The sequence below is a fragment of the Mus caroli genome, chromosome 7 (assembly GCF_900094665.2).
Source record: "Mus caroli chromosome 7, CAROLI_EIJ_v1.1, whole genome shotgun sequence".
Classification (NCBI taxonomy): Eukaryota; Metazoa; Chordata; class Mammalia; order Rodentia; family Muridae; genus Mus; species Mus caroli.
This window is the reverse complement of record NC_034576.1, coordinates 109,764,606-109,790,091: the sequence shown is the minus strand read 5'-3', so window position 1 is coordinate 109,790,091 and position 25,486 is coordinate 109,764,606. Positions and strand designations below refer to the sequence as shown.

The following is a 25,486-nucleotide window of genomic DNA, read 5'->3' as shown; positions in this document are numbered from 1 at the left end:
CTTTAGGTAATGTTCTTGACTGTCCTAAGGCAAGAAAATCCACAGAATCAGAAGAGTCATTACATACCCACTGACGTGGTTATGGCCTGACATGACAGTGGATGTGTCTACTCCCAGTGCTCACAAAGCTGAGGCCTGAGACCTGGGAGTCTGAAGCTAGCCTGAGCCACACAGAGAAACTAACACACACCTACACCACTCCCCACACATGGTCAGCAGAGCACCACTATATTTGTCTTGTCATGATTTCTTACATATCAGTAGATATTTTGTACACATCCCATTGTAGGACAATATAACCACAACAGGAAGCCATTCTCCGTTTCTGTCTCTAAGTGTGAATGATGTTGTTCTTCTCATGTGAAGAACTGGATACTGACGGTCATGAGGAGTTAGCATCCCTCGAGAGTTTTACCAACAGCTGTTTACTCTTCCTCCCTGACTTGCCAATGCTACTTCATACTGGACATTGCAGCCTCTGCTGAAGGCACACTGTTCATTATCCCAGGAGACACTTGAGTGGCAATACACACTCAGGGCAGAGATCCCTGAAGTGAGCCCGGGAGGAGAGCTGGTTATTGGTTATTGAGGATAGCCAGTCTCTTTCTCTCACTCAGAACCAGGTCTCACCAGGGTGATGAGGTTTCTTCTCTTTCCACCAGGATTTTATTTTTTATTTTTTTCAAGATGTCATAGTATCCTTTTATCCTAGGGGAAAAAAAAGCCAGAAAAATCACCCCCACACACACCCCCCATTTAATGAGACAACGACTGTATTTTTCAAAAGGAATATTTACTAGGAAACTAAAGGGAGACCAAACAGAACACAAGAGAACAGAGGCAGAGTTGCAAATGAGCTGAGGGAATTCAGATTGGTAGCCAGCTTCTGGCCACAGCTGTACTGGCTAGGTAAAGCTCTCCACACACAAAGCCATCTGTTTACCACGTGGGCAGTCTTCTTCACCTGAATGTCCTCACAAAGCTATCTTTGAGTCAGTAGCTTATTCCATAGTACCCCAGGGCTGCTAGCTCAAGTGAGGCGATCCTGAGGTGGGAACAACAGGCTACCCCAGGATCTCCAACCTGAGCTTCCATTGCCAAGGACATGTCAAAGCTTAACAAGATGGCTGCCTGATAATCTTTTGCTGGAGCCATTCTAGTTTCTTTGGGACCATTCTTCTAGGCACATCTGCCTGGATCTAGTGACAATATTTCTGCTCACTGTCCTGTTGGCAATTGGCCTTCATACTTTGGTTCTAAACACTGATATGGTGGCGGATGTCTGAATGGAAGGGATGGGCAAGGAAAGTGTGTTTTTCTCATTTTATCAGACATAGGCTGAACTTTGAACATAGGTTCCCTTTGAGCCCCTTCAAATAATGGTTGAAGGAGATGGGAGTGGATCTGGGAGGCCAGGGAATGCACTAAGCTTGAATGAATTAACATTGCCTTATACAACCAAAGGTCTCCACCCTTTTAAGACACGACAAGATCTGGCGTTGGCAGTAGGATTTCTTGTACTAGGTGTGTATGGAAGCCAGAACTTTCCAACATCTGCTGTGATGCTGCATCCCTCGGATGCAACCTACACTGAAAACCAAAGTGAAATGAAGAGAGGCTGCTCTCCAGGATGGTTAACTGCAACCCAACTCTGGATTCTGTTACAGAGACTGGAGGGGAATGGAATTGTGGAGCAGTGATGCAGGGGAAGGTCTTCTAGACCCAGGATGAGAGAGGACCTTTAGGTAATAGCCCCCAGTCCATTCAGGGGGTGCTGGGGCCTTTGGTTTCATTTCCTGGAGGCAGACACAGGAAGGATGAGGTGCAGAACTGGCAGTAGACTGGTTCAGAAGGATGCTGGGTAATGGATGAGCTACCCTGGGGAAAGCCCTTGGCCTTCATTCTTGTAGGTATTTCCATTCCCCAAGTGCTGCAAAAGTGGTATGTGTCTGAGGTGGAAAAGAGCCTCTTTCTGTGGCTACCCAAGTCTATACCCTGGGCTGCTGCATATGGAAACAGCCAGAAGGCAGCTGTGTCAAGAAAGCCCAAAAGCTTTCCCAGTGTCATCTCTCAGTGATGTTATCTTATAACACACACTTCTGTGTCCAGGAAAGATTATTCCTGGATGCATATTCCACTGGGAGGCAAGTGTCCCTAACAAAGATGGCACGTTTCACTCTAGTAATATCACTGCTAGAAAGGAAGAGGCTACTTGGAAATAATGTTTTAGAATCCCAGAACCTGGGTTCTGTGAAGAATGACCATGGCTAAGTGGGACTCTGCCATGTGCATGGGAAGGGACAGTGAGTTTGCTATGAACTGACCTGCCTTGCATGAGACTTTTTCCAGGCTGGCTTAGCCTAGTATTTTCTTGGGCCATTACTTGGAAAACTGGAACACTTTCTGGGGTGGAATTATTCTCTGAAGACAGTCATTAGCTCACAGGTAGTAAAGTTTGATTTGAAATCTGCTGCCTATTTAGCACCTGGATATATATTTAAATATTCTGTCCTTCCAGGGCATCCAAATCAAATGACTGCATGTTAGACTGACCACTGTCAGGACCAGTGTCATGCCCATACAACCGAAGGCCATCTTGGCACTCAAGCCACTTACTATGCCACTTGCTCTCTTCCTCAGTCCAACTTGGTTTTTGACAGTGAGGGAGAAGCTTCCCTAGAGCGTATCACCTTGGGCCACCTGAAGAAAATAGATGAACCATTCAGATTCACCAAATCCAATTGGAAAGAGGGCCAGTTATTGCTGTGGTTACAGCTGAGTATTTCATCACTGGAGTCATCTGGGTGTTGCTAGGTGGGAAAAGTTACTGAAGATCTTTGTTACATGGTTGTCCGACTGTGTCCTTGGCACAAGCAGTCTTCTCATCCATAGTCATCGTTTCTGGAGGGAGAAGAAACGGAGAGTGAGCTGGTTTTCACTTGTATTTTTTTTAATGTGTACCAAACAAACACCAGGCACTGAGATGGATGCTGGAAACACACAAACCATGTGTGAGATATTCCCCCAGATTTCAAAGGACTCATAAGGGGATAAATGAACTATAGAGGTGCATGCAACCTTCTAGCAGAGCCTTTGAGGCCACTAAAGGGGTTTTGAAGTACAAGTGCCACTTGGGCTGAAGGTGAGTTCAGGCCATTGGGGCAGAGGAGAAAGCCCATGCGGAGGCAGGAAAAGGAATTGGTGCAAAGGAAGGATTGTCAGGTCTGAGCTGCAGGGACTGCCCTGTGAGGGGTATGGAGGTAGCAAGAAGACTAGGCTGGAGAGAGGAGGTTTGAGTGGTGAAACCTTGTAACACTTAATCCTTGTTTCCCAGCTGTGAAAGGTACACACACATGTGTGCGCGCGCGCGCGTGTGTGTGTGTGTGTGTGTGTGTGTGTGTGTGTTTTCCTGGAGAGAGAGCCAGGTCCTGTACATGTTGGGCAAGTGTTCTAGCATTAGGCTATACCCCCAGCCCTGAACTGTGAACTATCTTCGTAGAACCACAGACTTAGATAAGCGAGTTCTCTTGTGTTGCTCATTCAACCCAGCATTCAGCTGAAATTCAATTAATGGCATTACCTTTATATACAGATTAAGGCTATTAATATAGCAGGCACAGAGAGGGGACAGAAACCAAAGTGACTTCTGCAGCTACAGTAACAGAATTTTACACACAGGCTGAGAGGGCAGCTAATGTTCTCAAATTGGAATGTGCAGACTGTATTTCAGAAATCAGAGTTCTGCAATAAAGCTACAATGTACAGAAAGTAATTAAAGCCAGGGTACATGGAAGATAGAAAGTCATGTCTGGCTTTGAAGTATGTATGTGCTCGTATATACACATATCTCTCAGGGAAGATGCATTCACTTCTGAAGGTGGCAGGGAAGGGCAAATAGATATTTACCATTTGAATAAATCTTAACAGATTGTCTGAGGTGTCCAAACAAGCTAGTACCTATGTGTTCAGGCCCAGAAGTCACCTCTATACTGGGCTAGTTATGCCTTGCCTGGAATATGTTCACAGGGCTAGACTTTTAAAACTAGTTCCCATATGTAGAAAAACCACTAAGAGAGGCCATGATACCAATGACCCAAGTAATAACATGGCTCTAACTGGACTCTGCTGCTGCAGGGGACTCATTTGGTGCCTTTCTTTGTGTGTGTAAAATACCGGTCTTGGGCATAGCCCCAGGGAATGTTGAGGAGTGGCCTGCTAGTTTCTCCTCCGCTTCAGATGAAACCCTTTGGCTCAGTAAGTCTTCTGGCACCAGTCCTGCCTGGGCCTAATGTCTCTTGTTTTCCTCCTCTGGATATTGCCACTAGCTTCCAAAACATGGTGACTAGGGACCAAGACTGACACACAGACTGACAGGAGAAAGGAGTTTTGATATATTTGAAGGTGTGGCTGGTTATCTCTCTTATAGTCTTACAAGAGCCAGGGAAAAGTCAGACGCCTAGGTTATGTCTGAGAAAGTAGCTTGGTAGAATTTGACATGGATGACTTATGCTGTCTTCCAAATCCTTTTTGTCTCTCACTGGTAGTGTGTGTGTGTGTGTGTGTGTGTGTGTGTGTGTGTGTGTGAGAGACAGAGAGACAGAGAGAGACAGAGAGACAGTGTGTATGTGTGTGCGTGTGTGTGTATGTGTGTGAGCGCTCATACAGTCCCATCAAACGAAACACATTGCAACATCTTCCTAACATGTATCATCCAATGAGTTGTTTCTCGTCCAATATTTTCATAAAACGATCTTAGAGGAGAGTTTTCTCTACCTCAGAATAGCACTGACCCAGTGAGGCTGTATAGGGATGGGAGAATGGAGACAGAAATGGTGGTTTAAGCACTGTGTGTCCAATCTTGGCCTTGCTGGTTCCAGTGCTACCACTACTGAGCACAGCAGCTCTCTCCGTGTCACCAGACCCGGTGGCCTTACAGGCTGTGTCGAGGGTTTGGAAGCTTCAGGAGATTCAGCAGCCTGACAGGAAGTGGTGGTTACAATCTTATCTGACCAGAAAGGTTTCTAAGTGGATTTAATTGTCCTGAGACATAAGGACTTGATTGGAATTAAATTGAATTGAAATCGAAGATGAGAACTGTCCCAGTGACAACCATAATGTGCAATGACACTTCAATCACAGAGATGACAGCTGATGTGAGACAGGCCATTCAAACCGACCCCAAATTAAGAACACAGAATGACCAAGGGGAGCAGCTGATTACATCTCTCTATGAATTTGAAAATGGGTTCTGATTACAGGAAGTTTCTAAGGGCTTTAGACTGTGAATTCTGTCAAAAATGGAAGTGATTCTTATTGTATGAGTTAATCTTATATGTGCTTAATATTGCTACTCTTACATTTAAAATTCTTTAAAAAGTATAAAATATTAGCATTTTCTGGCTATTTAGTACAGCTTTACGAATATTTATATGAAACAAACACTACCAACCTAGAATCAGGTGAACATCACCTTGCCTCAAAGGCAGTGTTTCTTTTTATTACTCTATATAATATCTGTCTGTCTGTCTATCTATCTATCTATCTATCTATCTATCTATCTATCTATCTATCTATCTATCTATCATGCTAAAGAAATAAGAGAGTGTGTTGTATCCCAGGGATAGGGCAGATACAAGTTCTACAACAGGACCCACAGCTACTTTGTCAGCTAGGTGGACACACATCAAAGTGACTTCTAAACACTTTCTTCATTCCCCACTGTGCCTCTCAGTCCTCATCAGGCGAGCTTCTTTTTGCAGTTGGCTGTGGTCTATACAGAGGCTACAACTAGTCAATGTGCAGAGACTAAGTGACCTTGGGGTTGAGTCCTAAATGAGACTTCTCCATCACCCCTTCACCAGGGAGCACGGTGGAAGAGGTGTGGAAGGACTGGAAGTCAGGGCCAGGAGGGAGGAGTTCTGGGAAGCACTATCTTCTGGGCAGGACATGGCTGATGAGCTTGGGAAGGCATTGAGGCTGGACTACCTGCACATGACCTGGATTCATGGTGACACTTCCTCACAGAACGAGGAGGGCTCATGGGACCCACTTCTCCATGAGGGACTAACAACAGTTTTTGGTGGCCAAGGGAAGAGGAGTCACTTCCTTCAGCGGTGCTGCCACGATTCAGTAACTGGATAGCATAAGTAGACTCAGTGGGTTGCACACACCAGACATACATGAAAGGAGGAGGGGGACCTGTTGGGAAGAAAGATTTTAAGAAAAGGAGAGGAATGGGGTGGGATAATAGGGGTTAAAGTGTAAAGGAATAAATATCAAAGCAACTAAAGAAACAAGAAAGAAAACAGTGTAAACGGAATGGCATCTCCATCAGCAGCTTGTGGAAACAGCTTAGAGAATGGAAATGTCCATTTGGGTAAAGAGTACCATGTCAAATATTTGGCCTCCATCTTAATAATCTGTATATTATATCTAGCCGGGCATGGTGGCCCACGCCTTTAATCCCAGCACTCGGGAGGCAGAGGCAGGCAGATTTCTGAGTTCGAGGCCAGCCTGGTCTACAAAGTGAGGTGGACGTTGTACATCGTGGTGCGGAGCCTAGTGCGCACCACGATGTACAACGTCCACAAGCAGTGTGCCCATATCTTCAAGGCTTTTCCCCACTTTCTCCTCTATAAGTTTCAGTGTCTCTGGTTTTATGTGTAGTTCCTTGATCCACTTAGACTTGACCTTAGTACAAGGAGATAGGAAAGGATCGATTTGCATTCTTCTACATGTTAACAACCAGTTGTGCCAGCACCATTTGTTGAAAATGCTGTCTTTCTTCCACTGGATGTTTTTAGCTCCCTTGTCGAAGATCAAGTGACTGTAGGTGTGTGGGTTCATTTCTGGGTCTTCAATTCTATTCCATTGGTCTANTTGTCTGTCACTATACCAGTACCATGCAGTTTTTATCACAATTGCTCTGTAGTAAAGCTTTAGGTCCGGCATGGTGATTCCACCAGAGGTTCTTTTATCCTTGAGAAGAGTTTTTGCTATCCTAGGTTTTTTGTTATTCCAGATGATTCTTTCTTTCAAAATCTTTCTTAGGGGGCTGGAGGACCTCTTGTAGAGAGGTCCCAGTACTTTGGTTCCCGGTATCTGTGTCAGATGGCTCACAACAACTGCCCCTAAGTGAAGCTCCAGGGGAATCCCACACCCTCTTCTGGTTCCCACACACAGGCACATAATGCAAAATAAAAAATTTAAAAGTCCTTAAAGAAGTTTGAAGTCTAGAAAAGAATTGAATAGTTCAGATATCGCAAGATAATGAATTATGTCCATTGTTAAGTTGTTAAAGTAAAAGATGTGGTAAAAACGTGTATGTGTGTGTGTGTGTGTGTGTGTGTGAGAGAGAGAGAGAGAGAGAGAGAGAGGTGGGGATGGGGGAGAGGTACATGTCACTCACAGAGAATAGCTCATTAGCTACACACAGAGGCTAGGGTTCCAGTGACAATGCCATTCAAAAGGCAAATAACACACTTTTCCAATGAGGTGGAGCATTAGGTAATTACTACTTACTGAGATCAAGTGGAGGACGCATGGAGTGTGGCACTCCAAATCTGTATCATTTACATTTACTCATTAACAAACTCAACAAACATTTCCTGAGCACCAGCACACAAAAAGAGCCCTGCCTACTCACCTCTTCAAGAGCTCAAAGCAACCATGAGATGCCAAGAAGAATCAACAACTCTCAGCAGAAAGCTCTGACTGTGTGCTAGGCATGTGTGTGGGACACATGATGCTGCCTATCCAAATCACAGCATAAGAAGGAAAGCTTGGGTTGGGAGGGAAGTTCAAGGATATACATGTTGCGCTGGACTATGAGAGGAGATGGAAAGTCTGGATTATCTTCTCGTAGAGGAATCTGGCCTGTTAATGCCTAGCATTGAGAAAACTCCCTTAGGAGGCAACTCATGCCCCATCCTGTTTCTGTACGGTTATTTTATCTCTTGAAAAATGTTGGTGTCTAGATGGCCACAGGCATTTTCCATTACTGTTGAAGACCTGAACTGATATTTCTATTCCCATTAGTTGGAAAATTAACTTTGTAATGACAGGTGCGATACACAGGATTTGTAAATGGCAAAGTAATGAAGCTTTTGCACACGTGTATTTACTCAGAAGCAATTCATATTTTGTGACACTAATTTTGTCTTATGTTTTACTTTAAATTTATTTGTCTAGATAAAAAACAAAACAAAACAGACATGCATGGTCTTACGTAGCCCAGGCTGACTTTCAACTTGACACACAGTTGAGGCAAGCCTTAAGTTCCTGACCTTCCTGCCTCTACCTCCCAAATTCAGGGGCTATAGGCCCATATTTGTACCACGATGCATGACTAATTTGATTAATAAGGCACATGCCTAACAACAATCTGTGACGCTAGAACATTACTAAATTCATCATTTTAATAGCCATATTTACGATAACTTATTTTTCTCTATCTTTGGGTGTGTTCTTTTAGATAGGTGTCACTATGTAGCTCAGGCTAGCTTCAAACTTCTGACAATCCGTCTGCCTTAGTCTCTGTGGAGTCCTGGGGTTACAGGTGTGTGCCACCAAGCCTGGTTTTAACTTGTCAAGTATAGACAGAGTCTAAGTGCTCAGGAAAACATCTTATAAAGCTGATTTCAAGATGCTTATATTGATTTAAACCAAAGCTGTGAGTTTTTATGTTTTAAGCATCATAGTAATTAGTTGTTTGAAAACCATTTTGTTTAATACATAAAATGATTGCTGTTTGAGGTATGTGATATAATTAGATTTTAATTCAACAGTTTTGGTTCAAGGGACTTCAGCCTATCAACTGCTTAAATAGTACATGGATATTTAATAGAATTTTGCTTGTTAGGTTTATAAAATACTGTTTCTTTATATAAAAATGTTCGAGAGAATTTGGTTAAACGTGAACTTGATTTTAGAAGTGTATGGGTATTAATCTGTTAAATTAAGGAGCCAAGAATTCTAGAAAGTAAAGTGAATATTTTAGTTAATGACAAAAACAATTAGCTCACTGATTCACATTGTATAGCATGTGCTAAGGACTGTTCTGGGAATACGACAAGTGACTGACCACCAACGTTCATCTCCTTATGTTATATGCAGGCTCTCCACACTTCTAATCATCCTTATTTTATTTTTATAAAACTACCTGAAATACTTCACCATGCTTATTTCATATTTCTTCCTGAAGGATATAAGTCCCACTTAAGAGAGAATTCTCATCTTTTCAATGTGTCACCAGCACCCATTGTAAGTATTCAGCTGATATTTGTTGAACAAATACTTGAAGGCAGCAATTTCATCTTCAAAGTGAATGTTTCAAAGGAAGTCTGGCTGATCCTTCCTCAACAGAGAATGTCACAACACAGCAAACGATGCCACGGAAATGGGAGTCTTGAAATAATCACCTAGATAAGCTGCCAGCAAGGCAGCCAGCAAGAGGATCCAGACTTCCGAGTGTTCCAGAGGAAGTACCTGCCCCACCCAGTCTGCCTTTTAAACTATGAGGACCATCTGAGACATTATGCTTGAGGCTGTAAAATCTCCTGAGATGACCAACAGGACCTTGATTGCTGGGTTTAACTCATGGGTGTGGTCTAAGGCTTGGAGAAGTAAGTGCCCTGGAAAAAGCAGGGGTCTAGGAAAAGAGCATGCCAGTTTGCACAGCAGTGCTCACTTATTTTTATGTATTAAGAGAACCGCTATGCTCCCAGATTTGAAAGTTGGCATGCAGAGACTATAAGAAATCAGCAATCATTTTATGTATCCTGAGTTGAGAGAAATTGGTATTCCACCCAACAGGAATGTACTCAGGACTGACTCTGCCAGGAAATTTATGGGGTACAGGTTATATGGTGATGAACAGCATGCTCTAGCTTCAAGCAGCAGCTGGAAATGTGGGGGATGACACATACACAGATGATATCAAGTGTCATCAAATACTATGTTAGGGTGAGGGGCCAGCAAGCTAAGAAGCACAGACAGAGAGCAATGAGCTCATCTCATACTGGAGGAGCTTCAGGATACTTTCCCAGGATGATAGCCAATCAGACGCTTAAATGATGAACTAGATGTGGCTGGGTAACAGGTAGGAAAGAGAGCATAGACAAATCAAACCAGGAACCGGATGTGTAGTAAATAAAAAGAATTAAATGGACCAAGAGCAATTAGGCATGGCCCCAAAGTAAAGTGAAAGGGGGGGCGGGGGCACAGACAAGGGTCATGGAAGGGCTTGATGGCAAGGGAACCCTGAGGTTGTTCAGGATGGAGGGCAGTTACTAGAGGATTTTAAGTAGTGTAAGCCGGGAGGGATTGGGGATCAATCTGGAGCTCTGGGTAGGGCTGCTCCTCAGAGTAGATAGTGCCTTCTGCTGGCTACCTAGAGATAAAGAGGTCTGAGGAAAATTTAGGGCTTGCTTTGCCTGCTCACCTTCAGGCCCTGCTGGTAGGTGCATGCATTTTGTGGCTGCTGCTATTCTTCCCTGAAGTGGGAAATCTTGCTACGTTGGCCTTCGAAGGTGGACTGAATCCTCCAGGCCTCCTTCGGTACCAGGCTGGGACTGCTGGAGCATCTACCCTCATGGACAGAACAGTTAACACATCCTCAACCTCTCTACCATGTAAACAGCCACTGCTAGACTGCCTGGCTTGTGCTGTGTAAACCAAGCTAATAAACTCTGTAATCTATATTCGTTCTGTCAATTCTGTTCCTCCAGAGAACACTGACTAATGCAGGTGGTGCCGCACTAAAGGAAAAAGCACACGGCGTCCAGTTGTCCTATTTTTACCCATTTTAAGATGGATCACTCGGTTCAGATGTTGTACCAGTCTAATCCACCCCTCATTACATCATGTTCTCAACAGCATTTTCTATTTTCCCAACTGGGGCTAGGCCTGACAGCTGCTTAGATAATGCAGGAATTTTACATACAAGTATATAGATTTAAGAGAATGTAAGAGACCCACAGATAACCTAGATACCGTAAACTTCTATAAAACAGACTTCTCATTTTTTTTTTTTTTTTTTTTTTTTTTTTTTTTTTTTTGGTCTTTTGAGACAGAGTTTCTCTGAGTACCTCTGGTTGTCCTGAATGAAACTCACTCTGTAGACCAGGCTGGCCTCGAACTCAGAAGTGCCTCTGCCTCCCAAGTGCTGGGATCAAAGGCATGTACCACCACGCCCAGCCAGACTTCTTATCTTTGCATGAAGCAATAAATCCATTCTTGAAAGGATTATTTTATGTGCCCCTGTTGGAGGAAGTGAATCACTGGGGGGTGGGCTTTGAGGTTTCTAATGCTCAAGCCACACCCAGTATCTCTCTTAATTTGCATGAAGCAATAAATCCATTCTTCAGAGCAGTTTGAGCTGAGGTTTCTGTTCCTAGAAGCCCAGTGTATTGCTTGTCTCGGGATATGAGAACTGTCCCATTCAAATCCCTCTGGACCAGCTAAAGACAAAGTTTTTCAGTGTGGGGCCTACTGGCCAGGCTGTGTGGGATTTCAGCTATGCTATAGGACAACTCTCTGTGAAAGAATTCTGGGTGAGGCAGGGTTAGAATGTCTTCTCCAAATCCCATACAAATGTTAACTCTCAAAAGTCATAGTTAATGCTATGTGAGAGGTGAGGTTTTTGGAAGGTGATTGGTCCTGAGGGTTCCTTTGTCAGGGATGAAGTTATCCATCATGGATTAACTGGTCAGTAGACTAATGGAAGAATGAGTTCTCTCTTGGTCACCTGTTCTTCCTTGCTATATGATGAGTTTCCACAAACGAGGAAACAGGTCTCTGCAGAGCCGGCACCCAGCATCTAGTGGGAGAGAGGCCATGGGCAGAGTATGAGGGAAGCTCTTCATATGGGTAGCATTATAGGTCACAGAATTGGAGTGAAAGGCCCTTATCCTTGGAGGTAGACAGGTCACAGCATTCCTGCAGTCCTGTGAGCTCTATGACAATCTTTTCTGATACTCTGATGGCAACGTGGTACCAAACAATAGTGTTTCCTAGATGCTAATGCTTAAAGTCATTACACACTTCCATATGTTCTTCATTTGATGGTAAAGTCTCTGAACAGGTTATTTCTAAGCCTGCTCTGCTGTCAGCTCTTTTCTACCTAGTGACCAGTCACTGTGTATTCACAGTTTAAAATGAAGAGCCACGTATGTGGCTATTTTCTCTTGTGTCTGTGGAGAGTGGAAAATTTTGATCAGGAGCTGTGTCAAATGTAAAGGCTTGTCACTGTTCATCATAGGTCCATGTTCACATATAAGATACACACTCAGGAGCAGCTGGATCCAGAGGTTCAATGTCGTCAGGTCTCATTACTTTCTCTACCTCTCAGGTTGGCTTTCCTTTGTTTGGCCCCTTTCTGGAATTGAGTTCTAATGTTTAGAAGTCAAGATAGCTGCTATAAACTTCACACTAGCACCTTACAGCTCCAACTGCAGTGCAGAAGTGTGGCATTTTAAATGGGTGTTCCAATAGGACCCTTGGACCTACACTAGGTCATGGCCTAAAGCAATCCTGGAATGTGCTAAGTGAAGGGGACAAAGACACTTCTGGAGCCCTTAGGTTTGGTTATCTTCTTCCAAATACTTGTATGGAGGGTGACAGAGGCTGAGCTCTGTGGGGTAATGAGATCCTTTTATCAGAACAGGAGTGCTGCACTCACGACATCCAACATTTTCCCGTTGCAAGCTAAGGGAACTAAGGAAAACCAGGTGCTGCTTTAGAAGACCCAAGCCTTTGCATCTACAACATCAGAACTGATCAGAATATATTTTAGAAGACATTAGTGGGAGTGGGGAGGCACTACAGAATATAGCACTAAATTAAGGGGAAAAAAAAAAACTCCATTAGCTTTTAAGATTTCAAAAACAAAGGGTTTTTAGTTCCCCTCGTTTTTACTGCATTGTTGCTCACTACACATCCTACTGGGTTTGGAAATTATGGTGATACTGAAGCAGATGATTATGTGGGGGAAGAAATAGCAAGATCAAAACAACTGAAAGTAAATTAGCAAAACCCCTTACATCACAAAGCATTTGGGAATGTGAGGTCTCTGGGGCTGTAAGTCAAGGCCAGCAGGGTAGAAACAAAAGAATTTTCCTGAGGATTCTTATTCTTTGTTTTCATCTCACATTGTTAAGAAAAGCAAGCAACAGCGAGGGGAAAACAATTCTTAGAGCCAGCATAATTATATGATCCCTAATCGTGCAAGACCCTGGTTGAGCTCTGAGGTACAGACATGTCTTCTAAATGGCGGAGATGTGGGACTGCAAAGTGTGAGGAGAGTGAGTATATCTGCATGCTCTTTCCAGGGACACCGTAATAGAAGAAACAAAGCAGAGGTCAAGTATAACAGCTACAGGCTGAGATCTTGATGGTTAATAACAAGTGTCAGCTTGACAGGATCTAGAATTTCCTGGGAGACAGGTATGTCTGAGAGATGTATCTAGTTTAGGTCAATTGAGGCAGGGAGAGCCAATCCCTGGGCTGGGGTCCCAGACTATATAAAAATGTGAAAGCAGCCAGCCATACCACTCATCTCTGTTTCCTTACTGTGGAAGCACTTTGAATTTCCCCTGCCACACCTCCCTAGTTGTAAGGTTAGGAGTTACCCAAATAAACCCATTGTCTTAGCTAAGATTCCTAAGACTATGAAGAGACACCAGACCACAGCAGCTCTTATAAAGGAAAACATTTAACTGGGGCTGGCTTATGGTTTCAGAGGTTTACTACATTCTTTTTTTTTTTTTTTTTTTTTTTTTGGTTTTTTCGAGACAGGGTTTCTCTGTGTAGCCCTGGCTGTCCTAGCACTCACTTTGTAGACCAGGCTGGNTTTGTAGACCAGGCTGGCCTCGAACTCAGAAATCCGCCTGCCTCTGCCTCCCGAGTGCTGGGATTAAAGGCGTGCGCCACCACGCCCGGCGGTTTACTCCATTCTTATCATGGAGGGAAGCATGGTGGCATACAGACAGATGTGGTGCTGGAGAAGTTCTACATCTGGCAGGTAGCAGGAAGAGAGAGATACTGGGTGTGGCTTGAGCATTAGAAACCTCAAAGCCCACCCCCCAGTGATTCACTTCCTCCAACAGGGGCACATAAAATAATCCTTTCAAACAATGCTACTCCCTATGAGCCTATGGGCGCCATTTCCATTCAAAGCACCTTGTCCCTTCCTTCCCTCCTTGCTTGTCTTGGGTGTTTGGTCACAGTAACAAAAACCACAACTAACACAGTGAGAAAGTAAGAGGGAGAACCTTTCCCAAAGCGTCCTGTGCGGCCCATCCACTCTGGATGGCTATGATGGTTACACTCTAGCAGCAGTGGTATGGAAGAACACTGTGTTTAAAAGCACTGTCTGGAACCAAAAGTCCTGTTTCAATCTTGTCAGCCTTTGTGATGATGATAAACACACACAGACACACACACACACACACACACACACACACACACACACACACACAGACACAGACACACACACACACACACACCATCCCCCAGTCCTAGCTGCTTACAGAATAAAGCATGGCTAAGTTTGTGGGTTGGCTGCTGCTCTGCCAAACAAGTAAAGGATCGGCTTTGTCTTCTCACACCAGGTGAGGGGGAAGGAGCTCCTTGTGTGCTGTGCCCAAGACAGAGCCCCAGGGGCAGAGTCAGCAAGTGGCAGCACATTACACACCTCAAGGTTAACCAAGACTGGCTTCTCATCACCTGTGCCCTACCACAAAGGAAAGCAACAAGGCCAGGTCCAAAGTTACTGATACAAGACCTGACAAGACTGCAGAGGGTCACACAGAAAGACTACGAAGGACGATCCACTCAGCCTGCTTGCTCTGCCACTCATCTGCTGGTGACAGTGAACACACTACTTAAGGCTCAGTTTGTTTCGTGGAAGACAATACTGTTTGCCTGTTCACAGGCTGCACTCTTTACCTTTCTTGTTATTGTGACACAGTATTTAGCAAAAGCAACCTAGGGGAGGGCAGGCTTATTTCGGCTTTCAGTTTGAGAGGACACAGTCTTTGCAGAACACCAGATACTGGGTGACACTGTGTCCGCAGCCAGGAAGCAGAGATGAATGTTGGTGTTCACTCTTTCTTTCCCTTTTTTATTTAGGCCAAATCCTGAGTCCATGGGACAGTGTGGCTCACACTTACGTTTGGGTTTACTTTCCTCAGCTAAATCTTCCTGGAAAACTCTCCTTTAAAGAGACACCTCGTGTTAGCATTCCTCCTAGGCTCTGCCCCACAGTTACCTGGCAACAGCCAGGTATGCCTGGATTAGTATAAGCCAGTTCACTCTCTCCTCTCTCTCTCTCTTACTCTCTGCTCCTTCTTTCCCTGACCCCCTTCTCTTCTTCCTTCTTCCTCATCTCTCTCCATGTGTTCCTGGCCAGCCTCTTCTTCTTCCCACCCCCTACTCTCTCTAATCTCCCTTCCCAACTCCCCTACCCATGTCCTAAATAAACTTTATTCTATACTATATTTGTCGCATTGGTACCTCATGGGGAAGGGATACCTCAGCATGGGCCTGATGAGGCACCCCCCCTCCCACCTCACCATACCATGCCTCTATCAAAACATATCCTGGCCTCTTCTCTCTTTTATAAAACACAACACCTAGAGACACGTACCCTAGATGATTCCCAAGTTAGACAACTTGCCAATGGCGATTAAGCACCACACAGGGTGAAAGCTCAATTGGATGATGTATATACATAGCATGATAAAGCACCTTGGTGAGAGGAGGAGTTTGGTGCAAGAATATTTACATCATATCATTGTTAATTCAAGGTATTGTTTTTAAAAACAAGGTGTTTTAGCTAGGGTTTTATTGCTGCGAAGAGACACCATGATCAGTGCAAACTCTTATAAATTTCATTAGGGCTGGCCTACAGGTCCAGAGGTTTACTCCACTGTCATCATGATGGGAACCATGGCAGCATGCAGGCATGGTACTGGAGCAGCTGAGAGTTCTAAATATTGATCAGAAGACAGCCGAAGGAGACTGGATTCCACACGGGGCTTGGCTTGAATATTTAAGTCCTCAAAGCCCACCTACACAGTGATGTACTTTCTCTAACAAGGCCATAGATCCTCCAGTAAGGCCATACCTCCTAATAGTGCCACTCCCTATGGACAAGCATTTAAAGACATGAATCTATGGGGGCCAAACCTTTCAAACCACCACACCAGGCATATTGGCCTATGAGGATGGCAGGAGCAGCACTGGAAAGAAGTCAGGACAGGAATGGAGAGATACAGGCTAGGGTTTAAGGTGGTGAGAAGACAAGGGTACATCAGACCCAATGCTTATAAATGCTAGAGAGTGGGGAACCCCTCTCCAACAGGCTTGCCATGGTCTAGGGCTGAGGCTTTATCTTCTCAAACCTAGCACAGCCTGGTCACCCAACTTCCTGCAGGCCAGGCAGACTGGAAACCCCTGAAGACCATGCCTGCCAGGCCCTGCCCCATTGATTTCCTCTGGCTACTGCCTCCTTCCTGCTGCTCTGCAGCCCCTTTCGTAGAACCTGCACCCTCTTCCCACCATCTACAGACTTCCCGTGGTTCTCATCATTAATCTCATCTGGTCCCCTCTGTATCTTTAGTACTTTATTATAGTCCTATGTGTATTTCCTTATCTTTTCTGGAGCCTGGTTCTTTCTATGAGTCACAGCTCTCTGTGGCCCATTTCAGAAGGCCTCAGACTCTGCCATCTCTGGGTGGGGCTGTGGGGATGTCGCTCTTTCTCACAGCCTTTGCTGCTCTGTCTTAACATACAATGTCTGCTCCCCACTCAACCTTTTACCCCTTCTCTCTGTTATCCTTGAGGACCAAGGCCCTTGTGCTCTTGGTTTTCCTTTCCAGACCAAACCTGCCTCTGTACCACTCCAGTAAAGCAGGGCTTGTTGGTATTTTATCCTTGAGTTAACTCACCAGGCATCCTGGCCAGCAGTCTGGGGAAGCTGTAGAGGCCTGCCCTCATACTCACTGTGCCTACTGAAGAATTCTGTCCGAGGGTTTATGAAAGGTGAGTTATTTTGAGAGAATTCTGTGTTCTGTTACAAAGCAGATTATGCTAGTTTATCAAACTACTTCAGTAATTCTGAAAAGAGAACTCTGTGTGACACAATGTTAGGGACACAATGGGTGTCAATGCCATTTTCAGGAGAGTTGACGCAGAATAATCAGGGCGTGAGATGGGAAGTAAAGCATGGTGCCTTACTGAGGCCAGGGCCCTCATGAAGAAGAACGCTTTCTTCCTCAGAGCAGGAGGTATGTGCTGCTGCCCTGTTCTTCTACCTTGTGGCAGGACACAGCAGGGATGAGTATCCGTGCATGAGGATATAAGATCTGCTTGCAGGGACCGTGCACACATCTAGCAGGGGCCATCAAAGGCAAGAGAGCCTCAAGCCAGCCCCTCATCTAAGCAAGGCCCCTGCAGGGTAAAGGCTGCTCTCAGAATAAGGACAAGACTCCAGTGAATGGCTATAGAGGCCAGGCTTTGCCCACCTCCCACCCTCCTTCCCTGTTGTTTCTGAACCTTCCACTTTCTCAGCTTCATACTTACAAACTCTCAGAGGGTCAAGGTCTATAGGATCCTGAAGCCTGACTGTACTCCAGTGTTGCTGTTGTGGATCATAAGGGTTTGTTCTTATAGTTCCTCCTAAGAGGGAGATGATCCCAGGCTATGAGATAAATTGTAGGATATTGTCAGCATGGGGAGGGAATCCGGGGAGGGGGAGTGTAGCTTTTTCTATCTTCTTTTCAGAGTGTAGAAATTTATTTTTATTTTTAAAATTTACTTATTCACTTTACAACCTAGTATCCAGCCCTTCCTCTCCTCCCAGTACTCCTTCACACAAGTCTTCCCCCCATTCTATCCCATTCTGGGTGTCAGCCCCCACTAATATCCCCCACACACATTAAGTCACTGTGGGACTAGGCACATCCCCTCCTACTGAGGCCAAAATGTAGTCCATTTAGGGGTGTGGGATCCATAGGCAGGCAAGCAGACAACAGGCTCAGGGAGAGTCCCTGCTCCAGTTGTTGGGGGACTCCCATGTAGACTAAGCTGCTCATCTTTACTAATACTACAACTGTCAGAATGCTAATATCCAAAATATATAAAGAACTCAAGAAGTTAGACACAAACAATTCAAATTGCCCAATTTAAAAATGGGGTACAGAATTAAACAGAAAATTCTCAACAAAGGAATCTTGAATGGCTGAGAAACACCTAAAGAAATGTATAATGTCCTTAGTCATCAGAGAAATGCACATCAAAATGACTCTGAGATTCCACCTTACACCCATTAGAATGGCTAAGATCAAAAACTCAAAGGACAGCACATGCTGGTGAGGTTGTGGAGCAAGGGGAACAGTCCTCCATTGCTGGTGGGAGTGAAAACTTGTACAATCACTCTGGAAATCGATTTGGTAGTCTCTTAGAAGATTGGGAATAGTTGGGAATAGTTCTACCTCAAGACCTGGCTATACCACTCCTGGGCACATACCCAAAAGATGATCCACTGTCCTGCAAGGACACTTGCTCAACTATGTTCACAGCAGCTTTATTCATAATAGCCAGAAGCTGGAAACAACCTAGATGTCTCTCAATTGAAGAATGGATAAAGAAAATGTGGTATATCTACACAATGGAATACTACTCAGGCATTAAAAAAGGGATATCATTAATTTTGCAGGCAAATGGATGGAACTAGTAAATATCACCCTGACTGAGGTAACCCAGATCCAAAAGGACACGCATGACAGGAACCTGACATAACTGTCCTCTAAGGCTCTACCCAGTAGACAATTGGAAGAGATGTAGAGACTCATATACAAACGTTAGATGGAACTTGAGGAGTCTTGTGGAACAGTTAGGAGAAAGATTGAGGAACCCGAAGAGTCAACTAACCTGGGCCCTTGGGGGATCCCAGAGACTGAATCACCAACCGAAGAGTGAGCATGGGATGGACCAAGGCTCCCTGCACATATCTAGCAGATGAGCAGCTTGGCCTTCATGTGGGTCCCCCAACAACTGGAGCAGGGGCTATCCCTGAGCCTGCTGCCTGCCCACCTGTATTTAAACACACAATCTCTTAAAACTGCACTGGATTTGTCACTGATTTTGCAATCTGAGTTACAAATGTGATCTGTATATCTTATGCCAAGCCTGAGGCATGCTGGGCCAAAGGCACTCTAGGCTCTCTTTCCTCACTGAGGACCTGCCCGTGTGTTGGGATCTATCCAAAGGTCTCATCCCTCATAGATGGATGAGATATAATCCCTGTTCCTAAGGAGCTCACAGTTTATTCAGGAAAACAAATAAGTACAAGAGGGCATTACAACAGCTATTGTGAAGGTCTACCTTCTCAGGAGAGCTTGTTGCTAAGTGCTGTAATAGTTCAGTTCTCATTACTATCATGAAATATCTGAGTCAGGATGGTTTTTATAAAGAGGTTTACTTAGTTCATAGATTTAGAGACTAAAGGGCATGATGCTAAGACCAAGTCAGCTCTGGTGAAGGGTTTCTTTGATGCATCAAATCTCACAGTTATATGTATGCAAATGTTGTGTACCTTTTCCTCAGGAGACATGAATAAATGTCTGTTCATCCCATATAGAGCAGGCCATCAAAATACATTCCAAACAAGTGTAATGGGGGTGTCAGGAATGCTTTGCCTTTCCTTGATCTGGATAGAGCCAGGATCTGATTTTTAAAGGACTGCTCTGAGCTTCAATAAGAGGTCAGGGACTTGTCATAATGTCTCTGGGCTAGGCAATTACCGTATTGGAAGGCTAGTCCAAACGGAAATCCCCTGGGAGCTCTCAAAAGGAGGAGAAGAATCAGGGGTTCTGGCCAGGACTCTGTCAGCCTCCTTTAATCCCAATAACTACACTAACTCTATTATACACACAGCATACACTAAGTACTATGTACCTTTGTAGGTCTTCTGCACACAAGTCAATATCTTCTTTATTTCTCCCAATGATGATCATGATTATTTCTGAGCATAATTACTGGACATTCCTGATATGATGATTTAAAGAGTTGGAGGCTCTCATTCTCTCTACAGCCCCCAGCTCTGGGTTAAACTTGGCTGTAAGGTCTAGTGTCTGGTCTTTAGGCTAGCTTGGCATCCAGTCTGCATTCATGCTGTGTCTGTTGACTCCCACAGAGTTGTTGCTCATTCTAGTAAAAAACTCAGCTCTGTGGTCAGTTCCAAACTAACTACAAAAGGTGGGCTTTTCAGTGACTTCAGCAAGGGAGCACCACGTGCTGTAGGCAGGATGGACTCTAGCTGAGGACTGGTGTGGCAGTCTTGAAGGGCTGGCTGACAGATAGACTCTCCTAGAGCCCCAATGCATAGAAAGCATCTCTGACACCCCAGTGTCAGGTACTGAGTTTGAGGGGCTAGTTCTGTGCAAACATCTAGCTTATTGGAAGAATTCTCTCTGGGATATCATTCTATATTATCATATTCTATAGCACAGTTAGAAAGCTATGGCTTACAACAATTAATTGGTATATCCTACAAAGAAATAATAAATATGCCAATTACTCTCATTTGATTATTACACACTGAATATAGGTATTAAACGTTATATATTATAACTCATGAATGCATGCAATTACTACATGCCAACTGAAATATGTACTTTAAAAGCTTATCTCTTCGGGGTAAGGAGGGCAGGAAGCAGTTTTTCACCCTTGTGGATCATTAGCCCCCCCCCCCCCCCCCGCATGAAAAGAAAATTTTATGGAGAGAAAACAAAAAATGGTAAGAATAAACAATGGGGCATGGTCATGTTTGACTGTTAACCCTTGAAAGCTGGTGTGAGAGCAATGTAAGATAGCAGGCTGGTGGAGCTGGCAGTGCCCCAAGCTCCTGGAAAAGTATCAGGGCACGATTTGATGGGCAGCTGGGTCAGGGGATAAGGGGTTCCTTAGGGTTAGTATTTCTCTGATTAGACAGAATGTAAGAACAATTTGGGGAGGGCAGGGTTTATTTCATTCACATTTCCATATAACAGTTTATCATCTATAGCAGTTAGGGCAAGAACCTGGAGGCAGGAGCTGATGCTACAGGAGAAGTGTTGCTTACTGATTCTCATGGCGTGCTCACTCTGCTGTCTTACAGAATCCAGAACCATCAGCCCAGGGGTGAGACCACCCACCTCAATCACTAATTAAGAAAATGCCCTACAGGCTTGCCTGTAGCCTAATCTAATAGAGATATTTTTTTCAGTTTTGGTTCCCTCCTCTCAGATTATTCTAGACTCTGTCAAGTTGACATAAAATTATCCAGGACAGGGTTATAGGGTAAGACAGATGTCAGGGCTTTCAGGTGGGTTACCTTGAGGAAGGTAAGGACCAAGAGGTTAGAGGCTGTGAAGTCCAAGGCTAGATATTGAGGCCCAAAGCATTATCCCAGGGTCAATACCAGCCCATCATCCCAAGTGCTCTCAGAGCCTGGAATAATATTTTTAGACCCTCCTATTCTCCACCTGCTTCCCTCCTTCCCTGTACATACTAATATAACAGATAACTCTGACCATTAAAACCTACATAGCATCCAGTAAATACCGGGCCCTGTGCTAAACATATTACATTCACTGTCTCATGTAAGACTGGCAACAGCCCTCCCTATTTGGTAGGATCTATATTTGTGTACTTGAAAAGTTGACTAATCTGGCTTAAGTAAATTTTAACAACCTGTTCAGAGACGCACAGCTCAGAAAAGTCAAAGTACAAATTCAGTGGTCAGACTCTGGAGCCCTGAACTTCCAATGAGAAAAGACCCACTCCTGAGTTTGAGTGAATGGAGAGTAGTAGCCCAGGGCAAACCCATCTTAGCTCAGTCCTCTATGTAGCACAGGCCTCCAAAGGGGCAGTCACCACAGGCTAGGAGACACTGCCTCTGCCTTCATAGAGATAACATGCCCAGGGGCCTGTGTGGGCTATGGAAATTGAGCAATTTTTCACTTAAAATCATCTGAAAACAAACTTCAATGTCTTCAAAATTATATATTCACAGAACATTCCTAGACTCTGGGATAGGATTAGATGGTAATGATTTAATTGATGGTTAAGTGTGTAGATAAAATGAGTGTGCTGAATTCTTCCCGTAATTATCTCTCAGAGGAGCCCTGGCAGCTGTAATTACTGTCTGAGGCCAAAATTATAAACCAGCTGTAGTTTTAAGCAAAATACATTGCAGCCTCTGCTGGATCTTTAAGGATCTTTAAGTCGGGTACCACCAGCTCAGGCATCCCTGTAGGGCCAGTCCACGAGGGAGCAGAGCCTTGGGGAGGGCAGGTATTCTCACTGAGTGTTCCTGAATCCTTGCCCATTGCTGTCTTTGTGTGCTGCACTGCTTGCTCTTCCTTGCTACAGGAAATCTTTCCTCTTGTCTGTTCTGTTGCCAGGACAAGTTTTCAGATCAGTTAGCAGGTACTGACTCTGTGCCCTAGAGGCTAGACAGTAGACTCAGCTGGGGCACTCCTAAGTCAACTCTGGTGGTGCTGGAGCTCTTACATCCAGGAAGATCTGTGGCATCATGACAGTTCCGGGTCTGCACGTCACTGGGGACCCACAGGCCAACTTATATTCTCCGTCAACTCTTGCCACAATAGACAGGAATGACTGACTACCTCCACGAACCTGGTTAGTCTAATCATGACCAAGGATTCTTCAAGAGCTCAGTTCTTGTATGATAGTTATGCAAACCATTATATGTTCATTCAACACCAACCATAAAAACCTGGAGATGAATGGAAATGAGGGAATTCCTCTGGAAGTTGATATTTGTTCATTATTTTGTAGATTCTCACTATTTTATGCCTAAAATCTTCATTTAAAAAAAAATCAGTCCTTGACATTGACTTTCCACTGTGAATGCATAATGGGACACCTTGACCATCTTCTAGGGTAGTATATGACATGACAACTGCTCTCTTCCTCGTTAGCATTTTAAGAATTGTTTTGATGTATAAAACAATGTTCTAGGTGCTACAGGAAAGGTAAGAAATGCCGTGATACACAGAGCAGACACAGCCCCTATTACTACACTTCTGTGGCTTTTGGGTGATCCTGGACTTGACTTTGAACTCAGCAACAATCAAATCTGTGACGTCAGGAGCTGCATCCAGAGGTGAACAGTTCAGGGTTAAGTGGACATGCTACAGTTGAAGGGAGCACATTTGAGCCACTGACTTAATAGCTGAGCTGGCCAGAGACACTTATCCCTGTCATCCCTCCAGCCTCTCAGCTGTTCAGCATTCCTGGGGTGATTTCCATGTTTACAGGTTGTGCTTCTCTGTGATTCATTCATAGTATGCCCCAAAATATGGGTCACGAGTTCTATCCTGGGCACATGGAGCTCTTGCTAGGTATGAATCACACAGAACACAGCACCAGGTGACATCAGAACTGTTATTAAACAAACTATGTCTACTTAGCTATGGGGATGAAATGAGCATTTGCCTTAGTTTGGCAAAGTGTTAGGCACCTGTTCAGAAATATTTTGTTTTATTCAAAAGAATAAGTCTTAAAATGTTATGGAGGATGAAGGCAGCTACAATGGACTAATCACCGTCTAGGCAAAGGACAGGGACTTCCAACTCTACCCTCAGAGGGGAAGGGAGGTCAATTGAAAGTGTTCTCCTTTAAGTGAGGATGTTGGAGAGTGGAATGGTGAGATTCTACAAAACAATGAACAATCTCAGCTTCTAGGAGTACCCCAGCAGGATCATGCTAACCATTCTGTCTCCTCTTGTCCAGCCATTTTCTCTTGGGAGGTAGTAGAAACCCCTCATTCATATTGGGTTACATATTTGTTTCTCAGTGTATGAACCTTGTTTGGAATTGTTTGACCCCCACAGATTTATCAGCAGAATGCATCCATAAGCCCCTGACGAGGTAGGTGCATTGGTATCAATGGCCATGGGAGGGCAGCAAAGAGTAGCAGAGTAATGATAGCTGATCTCCAGCCCTCTGCCCTCTCCTTCCAGCTATGGGGGAAAGAGATGCTTGGCAGTGGTACAAATGTCCCACAACCCACACTGACCATTGCAAACACTGAGGGTAGTGGGACTGGAGAAAATTCCTGACAAATATCTGTTGAATCCTAGTGTTATAAAGGAGGGAAACTGAGTGAAAGCTGAAGAAGCCAGAGTCTAGCTTTATGCAAAGAATTGAAAGCCAGGATTCTGCATGAGGTAGGTTTAGCATCATCACTGTGTTGATTCTCTTCCTAAGTATACCATGGGCAAATATAGGGATTTAAAAATAAAATAAAATAAAAAAAGCTCCTTACCCTCTATTTTCACCAGAGAAAAGAGTATTGATAGCCATATGCAAGATGTGACAGGCTGCAGTGGGGCAATGACCATTAAGACCATCTCTTGTCTGGAAAGGTTCCTTGGGACCTACTGGTATGGGAAGGGTATGGATCTGTTCTTGACTTGCTGCTATGTGGCACCATGCTGGCTTGAGCCTTTCTGAATCCTAAGATGGAGTCTTGAGTTGAGGGTAAACTTTGAGTGGACAGGGAGATGCAGCAGGAAGGTTGGACAGGTCTTCTTAGGGAAGGAGATGGTGCTTTTCATGGTGTCTCAGAGACAATTCATCTTTAAAGTGAGACATCTTTTGTGCACATTGTTTCAATAACCAGCTAATGTATGGCCATGGAATGTAAGTGGAAAGACTGACAGGGGTCTGAGGAAATCTTCCCTTGTTTCCTAAGTGAGAGTTACAAGAAATATAGTTTTACCATTTCCTCTGGACTTAATGTCTAAAGTCTGATGTCACTTATCTGATGAAACAAAGGAAAGATGTCCACCATCTTGGCATCATCCTTAGCTGCTGAATCTCCAATCCCTATCTCTTATCCTCTCTCTAGACTCTATGGCCAGATAACACATATTTTCCTCGCTAAATCTATTGAGTTGTAGAATTTCTGTTGTTTACATCAAAAGTAATCCAGTGACTGTATCTCATAGCAAAGCCAAGTTGATGACTTGTCAGATACTGTCTCCTTAACAAAATAAAACTGCCAGAAGTGTGTCCTCACGACTAGTCGGGCCTCTGCACTAGGGTGATGGTTAACTTTGTGAGCCTCAGTCTTTTACTGGATATTCCCTTATGGATAATTTCGGCTCAGCTCCACACTTTTCAAGTTTTCAGCTTTCCCGGAAGACACTGCCCATTTATATACTTAGGATTCTAAGTGGTCTGTTGACCTGCCAGTGATGCCTACAAGGCTGTAACACTACCCAGGGACATTCTGCTAACACCCATGAAGGATGCATTCATATACATTTCGAATAGCTGAGCTTTTCGTCTTATCTCTTGTGATTTACTAGACACTTCTTCTTCGTCGTTGTCGTCGTCGTCTTCGTCTTCTTCTTCTTCTTCTTCTTCTTCTTCTTCTTCTTCTTCTTCTTCTTCTTCTTCTTCTTCTTCT

General features: G+C 44.2%; 1 protein-coding gene across 2 annotated transcripts in view; it reads right to left on the bottom strand.

Annotated features, from left to right (window-relative positions):
- Window positions 1-776: 776 nt before the first annotated feature.
- Syt9 (synaptotagmin 9) overlaps window positions 777-25,486 on the bottom strand; it is a 168,018-nt gene continuing 143,308 nt past the window's right edge. For both annotated transcript variants that reach the window (XR_002378387.2, XM_021167917.1), the window contains exon 7: window positions 777-2,901. Coding sequence is in view for 1 of the 2 variants with exons in the window: in XM_021167917.1 (XP_021023576.1) it covers window positions 2,893-2,901 (9 nt within the window). In the remaining variant the exon portion in view is untranslated. The remainder of the gene's footprint in view (window positions 2,902-25,486) is intronic.